The 16,543-nt window shown below is 37.5% G+C and overlaps 1 protein-coding gene across 1 annotated transcript in view; it reads left to right on the top strand.

Moving 5' to 3' along the window:
• The window catches only part of MROH2B (maestro heat like repeat family member 2B), a 124,278-nt gene that overhangs the window by 96,759 nt on the left and 10,976 nt on the right, over positions 1-16,543 (top strand). The window contains exons 30-36 of the mRNA XM_069096536.1: positions 576-673; positions 5,029-5,181; positions 8,164-8,321; positions 11,543-11,669; positions 12,250-12,437; positions 15,115-15,255; positions 15,961-16,075. Coding sequence (XP_068952637.1) covers positions 576-673; positions 5,029-5,181; positions 8,164-8,321; positions 11,543-11,669; positions 12,250-12,437; positions 15,115-15,255; positions 15,961-16,075 — 980 coding nt within the window. The remainder of the gene's footprint in view (positions 1-575; positions 674-5,028; positions 5,182-8,163; positions 8,322-11,542; positions 11,670-12,249; positions 12,438-15,114; positions 15,256-15,960; positions 16,076-16,543) is intronic.

Raw genomic sequence — 16,543 nt, 5'->3', positions numbered from 1 at the left:
ATAGATAGATAGATAGATAGATAGATAGATAGATAGATAGATAGATAGATATACACATATATGCATTCATATATACACACAAGTATGTGTGTATATATGTATATATACACATATATATACATACATATATGTGTGTATATAATTTTTCTGGGAAACCAGTCTCAGAATGACCTTTTCTTGCTTATCTAATATTTTTGAAACAGGTCTCATGTGTAACACTGTACACACACAATAGAGACTATAAGCACAAAAACCATCCCTAAGCTGAGATGCCAGAGTCTTGCTACTTTGCTACTCACACTATGAGTAGTCCTTCCATCCCCGAGGGTTCTTAACCTGGGTTCCATCAACTTGGTTTGTTTAAATAGTCTAATAATTGTATTACGATATAATTTATTTCCCTTGCAATTCAAGGTATTTTATTTTATTCATTTAAAAATATAATTCTGGGAAAGGGTCAGTAAGTTTCATGAGACTGCCAAAGGGAAACCTGACACATACAAAAAGGTTAAGAACTCTTGCTCTAATTTAACAGATTCTGAATTCTGATCCAGTTTTTCCTCTGGTGATTTTAGATGTGCCCAAAGAAACAGAGAAACTAAGGCATCTGCAGGAAGGACTGCAGTCTACAGACAACCAAGTCCAGCTCTGGATTGTATCAAATATGGCTAAGGTAACTTTGGGGGAAGAATGGAGCTAGAGAACAAAGGGAACTCTTTCTTGGATCCTAAGATGCTTCTTTTACCCACAGTCATTTTTTAATCGTGCCTCTGAATGACCTAGAACACAGCTTTATTAGTAATCATCCCACAACTCTAGGTAATTCATTGGATTAAGAAGGGTACTGGACTGCCCACCAACACACAGAAGTAAAATTTATTCATTCTATTAATATTATGAATTTTATTATATAATATAATCATGATATTATATATTAATAATATATAATAATATGAATTCTATTTATTATATTTCTATTGTATGCAAGACAAAATGCTAAGTGCTATGATATAAAGACAAAAAGAAAATATTCTCTGTCCTCAAAAAGCCTACATTCTACCCAGGGGGCCAGTAGAGAAGATGTAGTTCACACAAAACTAAATAAAGACAAAGTAATAGAGATAAAGTAATTTTAAAAAGGAAAGAATCCTAATAACTAGAGGGACAGAGAAAGGCTTCATATATAATATAGATTATGATCTGTGCTTTGAATAAAGCTACAAGTTCAAAGAGGCACAGGAGCCCCTATAGTGGGGACTGTTTGTACAAGGGCTTAAAGGGAGAGGATGATCTTCATGTATCAGGAAACAACTAGAAGGCCACAGAGAAGGTAAATATAAAGATTAGATGGTACCCAAGGGTTAAATTCTGTACAAAACTGATACATATGTCCACACCAGTGAGCAAATATCATGATAACCATAAAAAAATGGTAAAGTATGGGAGGTGTAATACTTCTAACTGTTGGATACAATAGAATACTTTTTTTTAATTTTATTTTATTTTCAGTTCCAAATATCTCTGTCCACCTCCACATCCTCCACCCATTGAGAAGGCGAGAAAAACAAAACCCATTATAAATATGTATAGTCCTGCAAAACAATATTCCACATTATCCATGCTACCTCCCTCCATAAAAGGGAAGAAAAAAAGAAAAAAAATATGCTTCAATCTGCACTCTGAATCTATTAGCTCTCTATCCTAATGTGGGTAGCTTGGTTCATCATAAGCCCTTTTGAAATGTTGTGAGTCATTGTGTTGATCAAAGTCACTAAGCCTTTCAGAGTTGGTTCTCTTTACAATATTGCTAGTGAGGTATAAATTGTTCTCCTGGTTCTGCTCAATTCTCTTTGTATCGGTTTATACAAATATTCTCAGGTTTTTTCTGAAACTATCCCTTAAATCATTTCTTACAGAATAATAGCATTTCATTACATTCATATACCATAACTTCTTCAGCCAACGCCAGGATGATGGCTACCCCCTTAGTTTCCACCACAAAAAGAGCTGCTATAAATATTTTTATACATATGGGTCCTTTTCCCCTTTCTTTGATTTCTTTAGGGTATTAGAAATACCTTTTATACTTTGGGGAGCTTAGTTTCAAATTGCTTTACAGAATGGTTAGACTAGTAAACGACTCCACCAACAGTGTACTTATTTTCCCGCGTCCCCTCCAACAATTGTCATTTTCCTTTTTCTGTCATCTTAGCCAATCTGATTTATATGAAGTGTACCTCAGAGTTGTTTCAATTTGAGTTCCTCAAATTATTAGTTTTGAGAACATTTTTCAAATGATTATTGATGGATTTGGTTTCTTCCTCTGAAAACTGCCTATTCATACCCTTTGACCATTTATTAATTAAGGAATGGATCTTAAATCCTGGAATACTATTCCTGGTTAAATCTATAAAAGATCCTCTGGATCAGGGGTGGGAAACCTGTGATCTCAAGGTTTGGATTCAGTCAAAGGGTCACACTTGAGGACCTAGAGGGCCACATGTAGCTTTGGGGCCACAGGTTACCCACTCCTGATCTGGATATTTATAAGCTAACAACCCCTTGCCTGGAGGCAGTCAGGCTTGAAAAGAACTTTTTTATCATTAAAATAGCTAGTTATGGATATCATCACCCTCTTAGTTTCATACTTCTCCCATCTGTAAAATTTAAGGATCAGACCTGAAGACTATTAAGGTCTCTTACAGTTCTAAATCTATGATTCTCTGATCCTCTGAAAAAGCTGCTCATTAACTATATTGATGATATCTGTCTGTCCCTACTCCTGACTCAATGTTAGACACCAAATGTTTTAAAGTTGTTTATATAACTTGCCAGGAAACACTCCACACTACACTCATGCAAGTAACTTGGGTAACAAGCATTCTCTACTGTCCTCTGTATGCATAATTCAACACTGTAACTGCTTTGGTCTTGACTGATTAATGATTGTCACAAACACTAAAGTAGAGCTCTAGCTGGCAGAGTAGATAGAATGCTAGACTTGGAGTCAGGAAAACATTAGTTCAAATCTTTTTAAGACATTGACTGTGTGCCTCTGGCCCAGTCATTTAACCTTTCTCAGCCTCAGGTTTCTCATCTGTAAAATGAAAACAATAATCCCTTAACTCCCAGGGTTGTTGTGAGTATCAAATGAGATGATATCTTAGTTGCTTTTCAAACCAGAAAAATCTGTGTAAATACTAATGCAAATGTGGGGTGAAAACTACCCCTAATACTAGCTTTGGTTTTTATTATTAGAGAGGCTAAAATTAAAGTTATCAACCTTAAATAATCAAACCTCATATTTTAATAGGTGTCCTCAGTTCTCCTAAAGAAATTTTTGTCTCATCTATAGTATTGCCTTGTTGGAAATGGCTCCTGAAAGCTTCACAGGATTCTGCTTTCATCTGCCAAAGGCAAGATCTTAGAATAAAGAACCTATAAACATATTCTTCTGGTCCATATGGAATATACATTATCCAATCTGTCACTTTTCCATTTTATTGGATTGTTGAATCCATTCATATTTAAAGTTATGAGAGTAAGAGGGTTTTTTTCTTCCATTTATGTCTATTTTTTTCCAAATTAGATTTTGTTTTTTTTTTCCTCTTCCTCTATAAAGACAATACTACAACTTTACTTTTGTTTAGCCTACTTTGGACCAAACCTGTTCCCTCCTCACCTTCAAGTCCCACCCCCTCTTGTTTATCTCCTATTTCCCTACTTTAGTGTATTTTAACTTAATTATTCCATTTATTTTTTTCTCTTAGTTATTTCCCTTTTTCCTACCAGCTAAATTGTCAAGTAAAATCCCACTCCTCCTCCCCTTTAACTTATTTCAGTTATTATAACTTTTTCTTAAATTTCTGTACTTTTTTGAAATGGGATTTATTTCTCTCATTCTCTCAATTATTTCTCTTCCCTTTCTGTCTATTTTTATTCTTTGATTCCTGGTCATTATACCTATTTATTCCTTTTTTAATCTCTGAATTCTGCTTAGTATTAAAGCTACCAAAGTGCTTATTTTGTATTCACTCTTCTAAACAGTTTATAAGTTTTTGCCTTGTAGATCTTGTCCCTTTCTCCTTCCTAGAGGAGACAAGAGAGGATAAAAGCATTTCCTTATGGAAGAAATTTTCCTGTCTCTGATTATGCAGCTCATTACTACCCACTGCCCTCCCCATTATCATTTCTTCCCATTTGTCATGAAATATCTCTATGCCCATGGCTTCCAATCCTCTGGCTATCAGTTACCTCCAGGTGCTCTGATTCCCTTTCTGAGGAAGGATGTCATCCATGGAAACAAAACATTCTCTTATAGGTAGTGGTCTTTTTTTAATGCCAAATCCCTCCAGATTATGCCCATTGTTAAGAATTCCATCCTGCCCTGAATATCTCTCTCCCCTGATAGAATATACAGTAGCTAGAAATGTTAAAAAAAAAATAACACCCTCCTCAGCCTTGTTGGCCTTCAGTAAATCTGTACTTACATCAGAGCATGATGTGGTAGATAGAGTAAGTGCTGGATATGGAGGCAGAAGACCTCTGCTTTGAAGCCAATCTCTGCCATGTATATATGTTGCCTTGGATATATTATTTAATGTCTCTGGATCTCACTTTCCCCATCTCTAAAATAAGGGTGTAGACTAAATGACCTATAAGTTTCCTTCTACCCATAACTCTCTGATTCTATGAAAAACTACTTGGAAAATTACTTGTAATTGAAGAATATCTGCTAATCCTTTCACTGCTCCTGACCCTGAGCCAGAAACCAACTACCCTGAATCTCAGTTTCCTCATCCATAAAATGAATGTAATAATGCCCTGGGGTTTTTTTTCAACCCTTTTATGAAAATTAAAGAGTATACTGTGTGTGAAATACTTTTTAAGCTTCAAAGTACTATACATATGTAAGAAGCTTAGAAAAATCAAATAAATGTTAGGGCACTAAAACAAGCAATATCAAATTTAATCTAGGGAGAAAGCATGATTAATAACACCAGTTAATATCTCTGACTGAAATCCTAGATTGTTAGCAAATATATCCCCAATGAAGAAATCCAAGCATTCCTAGAAGAATCACTAGATGGTATGGAGATCCTCAACACTGAATGTTCAGAGGCATGTGGTGTGTGGGTAATCACTATCCTAAAGGAACGAGGAGCTTCCTTGGAAAAAGAGGTAAGCCTGAAAGTTGTTATGGGAGAAGGACAGGGGAGAATGGCAGTAAGGAGGAAGAGAAGTAGGGTGAGGAAAAAAGGGACAGGGGGGAAACACATAGAAATGGACTGGGATTCAGGAAGATCTGGGTCAAAGTCGACCTCTGATACTTGGTAATTGTGTAACTCTGAGGAGTTACACAAATGTAACTCTCTGTACCTCAATTTCTCCATCTGTAAAATGAGTAAGTTCAAACCTTAGCTCCATGATCTCACACAGCATTAAATTTATGACCCTTTAATCTTTGCCTGGACACAATATTGTTACTATATAAATTGTTCTCTTGGTTCTGCTCACTTCACTTTGCCTCAATTTGTATAAGTCTTTCCAGGTTTTTCTGAAACCATCATCTTCATCATTTCTTATAGCACAGTAGTATTTCCTCACATTCATACTCCATTACTTTTTCAACCATTTCACCAATCAATGAGCATCCTCTCAGTTACCAATTCTTTGTCACCACAAAAAGAGCTGCTGTAAGTATTTTTGTATATATCAGTCCTTTTTTCTTTCTTTGGAGTATAGACCTAGTAGCAGTATCACTGGGTCAAAGGATATGTATAGTTTCACACCTTTTGGGACATAGTTCCAAATTGCTCTCCAGAATAGTTAGACTAGTTCAGAGCCCCTTCCTCCTCAACAATGCAACAGTGTACCTAATTTCCCACATCCCACATTAGTGCTCATCATTTTTCCTTTTTGTCATCTTAACTAATCTGATGAGTGTAGCTCATCAGTATTTATCTTTATTTCTCTGATTATTAGTGATTTAGACCATTTTTTCACATGACTATTGATAGTTTTTATTTCTTTCTCCAAAAACTATATCCTTTGACCATTTATTGGGAAATTTATTTATTGGGAAATGATTTTTATTCTTGTAAATTTGACTCCATTCCTCATATATTTGAGAAATGAGACCTTTTTCAGAGAAATTTGCTGCAATTTCTCCCTCAATTCCCTGCTTTTCTTCTGTTACATTGATTTTGTTTGTGGAAAACCATTTTTGATGTTGTCAAAAATTTTCCATTTTACTTCCTGTGAACCTCCCTGTCTCTAGTTATGAACTCTTCCCCTATCTATAGTTCTGACAAGAAATTTCTTCTATGCTACACTAACTTGCTTATAATATAATCCTTTATGTCTAAATGTCATTTAAACCATTTTGTCTAAGCTAATTATGTCTAATCTAAACTATTTTGAACTTATCTTAGTGTACAGAATAAGATGTTAAGGTATGCCTAGTTTCTGCCAGACTGCTTTTAGGAAGAATGTCTTATTGAAGATTTATAAAGGTTCAGAATACCAGTGTCCAGTATGAGGAAATATGGAACTCACAAGACAGTCACGAAAGCTAGTTTTATTGAGAAAATATATAAAATGAAGGGCAGTCATGGTTAAAGATGGAAACAGATTAGGTCCACTGGAGTCCTGGGTAGAATTAGGTACCCTGATGGATCCCTTAAAGGACTGGGTAACCTCTCCCAAATCAGTAGTCTCATAGATTTTTATGGGGTTCTTAACCTGGGTCTAGCAGCATTAAGCACTGGGAAAAGGGAACAAAGAGCCTGGACCTGAGGGACGGGTATTAATTCATAGCAGTGATAAAAGAGAAGACACCCCACCCATACGACGGAACTGGAGACTAATTGAGATTCAAAGAAAGGGTTTGGGGTCATTGCTACTAATCTTGTTCTGGCTGGATGACTCAGCTTCCCAGTCAGGGAGTTTTGAGCTTTCCTGAGTCTTCAAGGGGGAAGTCAAGAAAAGAAAAAAAGTGTAGATACAGAAAGGGTTGGGGAGGCTACTTCCAGTAAACTGGATCTTTTTGGAAGAAGCAGCTTCTTGTGCCCTGTCACCAAAGGAAAAGTCATCCCATAATTGGTAGAAGAAGAAGAGTGGGAGTGATTGAGGACTCCCTATTCAGGGATACCAGCAGCTACTTGTTGACCTAATAGAAACAACAGAGAAGTCTATTGTCATCTGGAGAATGTGTCTGGAACAGGACAAATAGAATTCTGAGAAGTGGCAAACCTTAAAACCATCACTCTCTTCTGGTGATTCATGGTAACAGTGGCCGCTGACTTCCAGACATCGCCTCCATCTCTCAATCATTCACTTGAATCATAAACCCAGCATCTCTCCTCACCCCCATACCAATGTGCATAGCTTGCCTCTTATAAGATCCTATCCTCCAAGGCAAAGGGAAAGTAACACTGTCCCTTTAAATTGTGCCATTTCAAAAAAAATAAAATAAAATGTGCCATTTCAACATCTCCCAGAGGCTCACATAACCAGACACTGAGGACTTTTTCCTAATAGTAGAAACAATCTCCAATTCCCAGCTATATACATGCATAAATAAACAGTGATTATTATTCAGAAATGATGCATAATCTGTAAATCTATCTTGAGTTTTAAGATCCCTGAAGATGTTTCCCTTACTTGGAACTAAAATGAAAAATACCAAGTAAAAAGGTAAGGTATTTGGGGACAGACAAGCCCTTCACTATGTCCAAGTACCATCCTACAACCAGACAAATGAGATTTGAGATGGGAATGACCAAAAAAGTGCCAAAGGTGAGCATGACATAACAAGTAGCCTCCAAAGCTAGCTATAGACAACAATCATCATAAATGATTTGACAAAAATGTTACAATAAAGTGAACTTGCATTCAAGAACCTTGCAAAGAATAGTGGGGGTTTTTTGTGGGTCATGATCTCAGTTACTATTATTCCAGATATCTTTGGAGTGCAAATTCTTGGTTCAGGAAAAAAGTTCATGACTGAGAAATATGGATTATTATTATTCATTAACCAGCTACAGATTATTGGACCCCTAAAATGTATGGGACCTTCAGAAGCCCAATAATTTTTTCTATTTATATGCAAAAATTACATTCATAAAAAAGTGGTAATTAGTTTTATTTTTTTCCTTGCAGTTGTTGACTGTCTTGAGTTCAATTTATCAACACATGCCCGTCCTCAGGCTTAAGGAGCAAAACTTCAACTTTGTTCTACAGGCTGTCACCCAGATAGCAAGTTTCCACCTTGAGGCAGTTGTTTGTAATCTCCTGAATAAGCCTCTACCATTTGATAGGTAGGTATTAGTTGACACTTGTCCTTCTGTCCTAGAATGGGGCATCTATCTCTGAGTAAATTATTTGAGAAAAGGCAAAAACAATAGATACAAAGCACAGGAAAGCTTTTCAGTCATTAGAAGAAAAATATCTCATCTGAATTATTCATATACACACTTATTAGATGAGACATAATATAATATAAAAAATACATCCTGAGATTTATCTTTAGCAATTTGTATTCCTCCTCTTTCTTAGTGCCATGCTTGATAAAGATTTTTGTCATAAAATCTTAGGGTTAGGAGTGACCTCATGATTCATCTAGTTCAACTCCTTCCTGAAGCCTTCCACAACATTGCCAAACAGATGACCATCTTGCCTCTTCTTGAAGACTTCCAAAAATGGAGAACTGACTGCCTCCTAAGGCAGACCACATCACTTTTGAACAGTTGGGAGCTGAATGGTTTTCTAATTGTTAGGAAGTTCTTGTTTTGAGCTGGAATTTGTCTTTCTATATCTTGAACTGTGGGTGTCATACCTCCCACTCCAAAAATACAATCAACAGTCTATTAAGTGTTCACTATTGCCAGGGATTTACCAGGTGCTTGGTATATAAATGAAGGCCAAAAATACCCCCCAAAAAATCTCATTCCCTATCCTCCAGGAACTTATATTCTAATGGAGTGGAAAACATATAAATAGGTAGTTATATATAAGATATAGAGATATTAAATAAAAGGTAATCAGAAAAGGGAAGACACTAGAAGTTGGGGTACTAGAAAGGGCTTCCAGCAGATGGTGAGATTTCAATTGAATCTTAGAAGTCAGGCAACCAAGAGGTAGATATCATGGGGCAAAGCATTCCAAGAAATTTAGATAGTTAATGCAAAGACAGGGAGGTGGGAAATGGAGACTTACTTTTGAGGAAAAGCAGGAGGCCAGTATAACTGGATCATAGAGCACATAAAGAGAAGTAAGAGGACTGGAAAGATAGGAAGGAGCCAGGTTATAAAGAGCTTTAAATGTCAAAGGAGTTTATATTTGGTCCTGGAGTCACTGAGAAGAGATTGATCACTGGAGTTCATTGAATAGGGAGATAACATGGGCAGAATGATACCTTTTTAAAAATTACCTTGGTAACCTAGTGGAAGATAGATTCAGAATGGGAAAAGACAATCCTATGACCTTTAGATCAGTAATTAGAAATTAGAAGGCTATTGCAATATTCTAGAAGGTTATTGAAAGCCTAAATTATAGTGGTGGCTATGTGAATGGAAAGAAGGGGGAATATATGAGAGATACTGCAAAGATAAAAATGAAAAAAAAACATGGCAACATTAGATCTATGAGGTGAGTAAGAGATGAAGTCAAAGAGCTCAGAGGCTGAAAGGAAAGTCAGAAAGATAAGGTTTGGGGAGAAAAATAGTGCATTCTATTTTGGACATGTTGAGTTTAAGATGCCCATGGGAAATTCAGTTCAAGACCTGCAACAAGCAGTTGGTGATTCATAATTGTACCTCAAGAGAGAGACTAAGGGTGGACATATAGGACTGGTAATCATCTCTGGTCTTTAATAAATAATGATACTTGGGAGCACTCTGGCTGATTAAATAAAAATCCTCAATATCTCTCACGTGAAGAGCATATTCTGTTTCCTTCTCAAAATGTTATTAATAAATTGTAAATATCTTTTGACTGGGTGATAACATGACTAAGCTTGCACACCAAGGAGATTAAAGAAGAAAAGACCCTATATTCATAAAAACATTTATAGCATCTCCTTTTGTAGCGGCAAAGAACTGGAAAATAAGGTGGTACCCATCAGTTGGGGAATGATTGAACAAATTATGATACAATCAATCTTCAACACTTACCCATTTAACTTTTGTGACTTCAAGCATTTGTGTGATTTTTATTAGTAACTTCATTTTCACATTGGCAGCTATGTATATTTGTGGCTATATAGAAAAAAAAGAGAGGTGTAATGTGTGCACGTTTATGAAGTGATAGGTGCACTACTAGACACTTCACTGGTCTTGTTCACCTTACTGTTTTAGAGTAAAAAGCTCCACATGCATTTGTCACATTTTCATTGTTTGCTTTTAAAACTAAATTTTATGTTGCAATCATATCCTTAAATCACAGTGCAATCCTTTGGTCTCTAAGGTAATGTCGAGACCTCACCAGTCTCAACATCTTCCAAAATCAACAATTAAAATCCCAGCAACTTCTTCCTTGGTCTTCAGAGGGTGGCCAAGGTAGAGAGGTTTACAGCAACATAGTACAATGCCCTCACACCACCATCTGACACAGTAAAAAGTAAGATTCGGGTTAAAAACTTGTTTTATTTAGTTTTAAGAATTTTATTTGCTATACAGTATTTATGATATTGTAGATTTCACGTGTAGTGAAAAGTTAATATTGTCTGAAATCAATGTTTTTATAAAGAGGTTAGCACAAAAGGTTACAGAATTTTAAGGAATTACTATCAAGAAAAATGTTATACATGTTACCAATTTTATTTTGTGTAATATATCTTCTTGGATATTTCATGATTACTGTGTTAAGAAAAATGCCTATTATCAGAATTAATGTTTTATCATAAAGATAGGTACACAGAAAAGTGTATTTTTGGCAATCTCTAGCGTCAGATTAAAGTTTTTGGTGGCCATAGGAACCTAACCCCATTTCCCATAGGTTCAATGTATCAACATTTGCATTTTTTACTTTCATACCATTTTCTAGGAACATTACTCCTGAGAAAGTTGAGGATTGACTATATATTCATGTAACAAAATACTATTGTACCATAAGAAATAAAAGAGGAACCTGAAAAATTTTTTATGGATTGATTCAGAGTAAAGTGAGCAGAACCAGGAGAACTATCTATACTATAACATCAAAAAATTTTAAAGGTTTATGAATTCTGATTAACGAAATAATTAATCATGATTCCAGAGGGTTAATGATGAATACTACCTACCACCTTACAAAGAAGTGATAAAGTAATATATGGAATGATACATACATTGATCAATACACAAATTAATTTTGTTTGATTGCTTATATATTACAAGAGTTTGGTTTTCTTTCCCTTTCCCCAGGGAAAAGTTGGGAAGGAATTAAAAAATAAAAAAGTTCAAAAACTTGATAATTTTTAAAATGTAATTAGTAACTTAATGGTAGGTTTTGTGGTACTCAGGAACTACCTCATGAATTTTTCACCTCCTCACAATTCTAGGGACATAAAAGCACTGTGGAAGGCGCTGGCTGAGGATAGTTTCTCCAACACCCAGCTCTTAAGAGTCTTAATGGATAAACTGGAGAGTGGGCTGGAGAATGACATAGCAGAATCAGAGACAATTGCTGTAAGTTAGACAACTCGTCACTAAGTTGAATGAGTACCCATGCTCAATCATCTCCCCAGTCTTGTCTACTTGAAGCTTCTTGTTATTCATACCCTTTCTCAAGTGCCGATCCAATTTCAGCACCAATGTCTATGGAATAAGTGAAGCAATAAATTTGTCTGTGGATGATTTACTTGGATAAAGTCCCCTCACAATTCAAATTGAGAAACAAATTTCTCCATCAGACCAAAGAAAGCCTGTGTTTTCTGCTTCGTCTACAACCCTATTATAAAAAATGAACATCAATGATAACAACAATAGCAACATCAAAAATCCTTCCCTTTTCAAAATTTCAAGGAATGGGAAGAACCCCTGGTATTGATTAGACCATTTTCAGAAGAAAAAAATAATTATCAAAAGCCTACCTTAGTTAGGTGTTTTTAGCACAAGATGAGCATGAAGGGAGATCTGAAGATCAAGTCAGAAAGTGTCCAAAGCCCTTGCTAATTAGGAACCTCATAATATCCGTTGTTGTTTTCCTCAGAATTTCCCAGGAGAACTCACCCACCTCTTGACAAGGGGATTCTTTCTCTCCTTGTAGGTTGCCTGTGCTATATATGAGGTGGTGTCAACGGGCATACATATCAGGGAGTCATATGCCGAGCTTTTCTACCTGCTCTTGAAGCTCATTAGCTACACGTTGGGTGAGAAAATACCAATCGTAACCTTGAAGGAGAGAAGGAGAGTCTTGCAGCAGGATCAGAGATCTCAGGAGGGGGATCCCTGCAGGTAAATGACAAATATCTGAGAGAATTGCCTATAACTGCCTTCATTGCATCATAGGATCATGAGATGAAGAGCTGGAAAGGATTTCAGAGATGAATTACCCAGCTCATCTAGTCCCCTCATTTTGTGGATGAGGAAATAGAAGCTTCCTCTACCCCTACTGGCCCAAAGTCGCATAGGCAGGAAGTAACAAAACTCAGATTCAAACACAAGTGTTTTGATGACAAACGTGTTGTTCTTTCTCAGGTTCTAGATGTCATGAAACACAACAAATATAAGGGCCTGTCCATTGAGCAGGCAGATTCGGCATGACCTCAGTGGTTCACCATAAGGGACCAGATTCTATGTCCACACCATGTCTCTCCTCCATCCCTCTCTGACCTCCCACACAGCCACCAGTCTAAATCAGGGCTTCATTACCTCTTGCCTAAACTGCCCTAATCACTTTTTAGTTGTTTTTCCTGCTTCCAGTCTGTACCCTCTCCATTCTAGCCTCCACACGTTGCCACCAGGTCCAGTAGTATGGGAACTCCTGCAACTGCTTTAATCCTATTCTTGTTTCCCCAGTACCCAGTGCAGTGCCTTGTATGTATAATAGGCACTGGGGCGGCTGGTGGCACAGTGAATAAAGCACTGGCCCTGGAGTCAGGAGAACTTGAGTTCAAATCCGGCCTCAGACACTTGACCTAGCTGTGTGACTTTGGGCAAGTCAGTTAACCCCAACTGCCTTCCAAAAGAATAAAGCAATATGTATGTGTGTGTGTGTGTGTGTGTATTAGTATATTAGGCACTTCATAAATTTGTGTGGAATTGGCTAGGACTTAACAATCTTCCGCTATAATTTTTTTCCCTGTGCCTGGATGACTGCATAGAACCCTTACAGAGAAGAAGAAATAGCTAAAAAGCACTGGATTTCTAGAGGGAAAGAGAACAGAATGTATGGTCTCTGCCTATCCCTGTCCATATGGGCTGGTACAGTAAGTGTTTCTAAGGAGACCCCTGTCTGCTCCAGGACTATAAGGCACACGGTCCCATGATGGGCTGAAACCTCGGTAGTGACTGCTATTGCTCCCTTCCATTCATTCTCCCACACCCCTGCTCCAAGAGTGCTCGTTCACATAGTTCTCTTTAGACTAAGTGATGTCTGACCCTTTGAGAGAAGAGGGTTCTGGTTCCCAGCAGCGATACTCTCCTTCCTCTGTGGCTGAGATCAAAGCCCATGTTGGCCGCTTACTATACTTACTGCTTGTCCTCCGGCAAGTCACTTAAATTTCCTGGCCTTCATTATGCTCATCTGTAAAATGAAGGGGTTAGACTGGATAACCCCTGAGGTCCTTTGCACCTCTAAATCCATGACGCTACAATCCTTTCACCCAGTGAATTTGTTTCATGTCTGCAGAAGCTGCTATTGTTTGGTGCTAGTCAGATTCCCTTTGAGAGGGTTTACTTTGGTGTGTCATTGTACCCCAGGAAGAAAGAAGGATCCCCAAGCAAGGCTTGTATTCCACTCTTAAGCCCTAATGAACATCCTATCCACGTTATAGTGCTATCTTGTGTTTTATAGGTAGGTAGATATGGATATGGATATATACACTCATATACAAACTATATATGCACACACATGCACATGTGTGTATGTATATATGTTTATATAAAGACATATTGGATCATTCTTTACCTTATGCTTCTAATTGAATAGATCCTAGTAAGCATTTGTCTTTACGAATTACAGGAGTAACAATATCCTATACGTACAATAATCGCTAACATTTACATAGCATCCTACCAGCGCTATGCTAAGACTTTACAAATGTTATTTCATTTGATCCTTACAACAATCCTGGAAGGTAGGTGCTTTTATTATCCCCATTTTACAGATAAGAAAACTGAGGCAAACAGCCATTAAGCAATTTGCCTAGAGTCACACAGATAATAAGTGTCTGAGGCCAGATTTGAACCCTGGTATTCATGATTCTGTGCCCAACATTCTAATCACTGCACCACCTAATTGCCTCCAAATATACATATATGATAAGTTATATAATTATCCATATAATCATATCTGTGTACACAGATATGATTATATGAATTATAAATGCGTATATTTTTAATTGCCTCGTCAATGACCACAAATACCCTCTGGCCTTTTTCTCAACCCAACCTGTAGAACAATGTCTCCTTTCTTTCTCTCCTCCAGGGCTGATGCAGCTTTGCGGAGTGCAAATCCATCTGATTTCTCTCCTCACCCTCCCTTTTTGTTTTGATGGACATAGTTCATCGTCTTCCCTTTATTATCATTAAATCTCATAGTTAGCTTTCAACTCCTCTCTCTCCCCCTTGCTCACTGCCACCTCTTTCTTTTACTTGGACTCAGAATATTCCAACAAAAGGTTTTCTTCATGAAATAGCACTTGGCATTTCCTTTTGACTCCATTTTCCAGATGAGCTAAATTTCACTGCTAACCAAGAATTCCAAGGAAAGGAGCTTTGGTGACTTCTAAGGCTGGTGAGAAATTGTGATGTGGTTTACTGCCTCCACTCATCTCAGCCGGTCCATCTGGATCAGTCTGGTTGTATTTTCTACCACATATCACCTACTAATCCCAGATGAAAAATTATATTTGTGAAAAGAGCTGAGTCTAAGTCAGTTCATCTCTCTGATTCCGGCTGTCTTCTTCAGGCTTTCAACTAACACCCTGAGATGTGTGCAGGACCAAGCCATAAAAGAGGGCCTGGCTAAAGAGTCTGAAGAGGGAGACAACTTATGGAATCTACTGAGTAGCCCCCATTCACAGCACATAGGAGTGTGTGTGCTGGCCAGGTAATGGTTAGATACTCTAGTGTTGGTGCCGGGGAGAAAACAAGAAACAATTATAAACTTCCTATTACCTCTACACTGCTTTGCACACACTAGATGCTGAATAAATGCTAAGCAAATGAATGAATAAAACAGGGAGGAAAAACTTAACATACTTGGACTCTCAATAAGGGATCTTAGTTTTATTTGTATTTGTTTCCTCACTCTGTATCAAGAAAAAAAAACTTAGGCAGCATAATGGAAGGAGTGGGAAGAAGTAGAAAAGCATAAGGATCAGCAATCAAACACCTATTTACCCACCCAGGAAAAATGAAAAGTTGTTACTTGGGGGCCATTTTATAAGATAGACATTAGAAGTTCCACTTCTGACATCGCTTTCCTATAAGGTACTCTCATGGAAGGTCTATCTGCTCCACAGTGTCTGATGCTTCCCCTAACTCACAGGTTCCTAGCCTTTTATGCATCATTGACCCCTTTGGAGTTTTGGTGACACCTACACACCCCTTCTTACAATAATGTTTTAAAATAACTGAAGGAAGTAAGAAATTTCTGTTAGAGGTTCGGAAAAATGAAGACATGATTTTTCCCATCCCCTGAAACCTATCCACAAATCTCCTGAGGGGTACACAGACACTAGGTTAAGAAGCTCTGCCCTAAATGTTTAAAAACACATTCTTTGTGTCAATATTTGGGCCTTGCCTTTTCTAGGAGTTTGGTCGTCTGGCAACAAGAGACCATAATAGGCATCATGGAGTACATGTTCCCATCGCTTTCTTCAACCTCAGAGACCTTCCGAATAACAGGCACAGCGTTCTTCTCTGAGGCAAGGCCCAGCATGGCTCACAGTGTGCTATTTTCCCACTGACTTATTTTTTCAGACTGTAAGACTTCTTCAGTCCCTGAGATTCAGACCATTGTGGCCAAGTCAGAGACAAAAACGATGTCATTGACTACTCTTTCCCCAACCTTGTCTTCCCAGTTAGACTGACTTTCAGGATTCTATGAATTCTGACAGTGGGACACAGGATGAAAGATAGAAATACTCTGATTTTAGTTTAGAGTCTAAAATTGTCATTGACCCTGTAACACAGAGACATTCCTGCCCTTTGGTGGATGGTGTAAGGCCACTTATAGCACATTCCAATGCACAAGATTTTCGGTAGAAACAACCACTCCTCAAAGGAAAACACACACTCTCTCCCTCTCCCTCTCCCTCTTCCCCTCCCTCCTTCCCTCCTCCCTGCCTCTCTCTCTCTCTCTCTCTCTCTCTCTCTCTCTCTCTCTCTCTCTC

This window comes from Petaurus breviceps, unplaced genomic scaffold, assembly GCF_028583685.1.
Source record: "Petaurus breviceps papuanus isolate PSGF00001 unplaced genomic scaffold, PetGlider_PUasm1.0 229, whole genome shotgun sequence".
NCBI classification, from domain to species: domain Eukaryota; kingdom Metazoa; phylum Chordata; class Mammalia; order Diprotodontia; family Petauridae; genus Petaurus; species Petaurus breviceps.
Note: the sequence above shows the minus strand (reverse complement) of the source record. Positions and strands in the feature narration are given on the sequence as shown.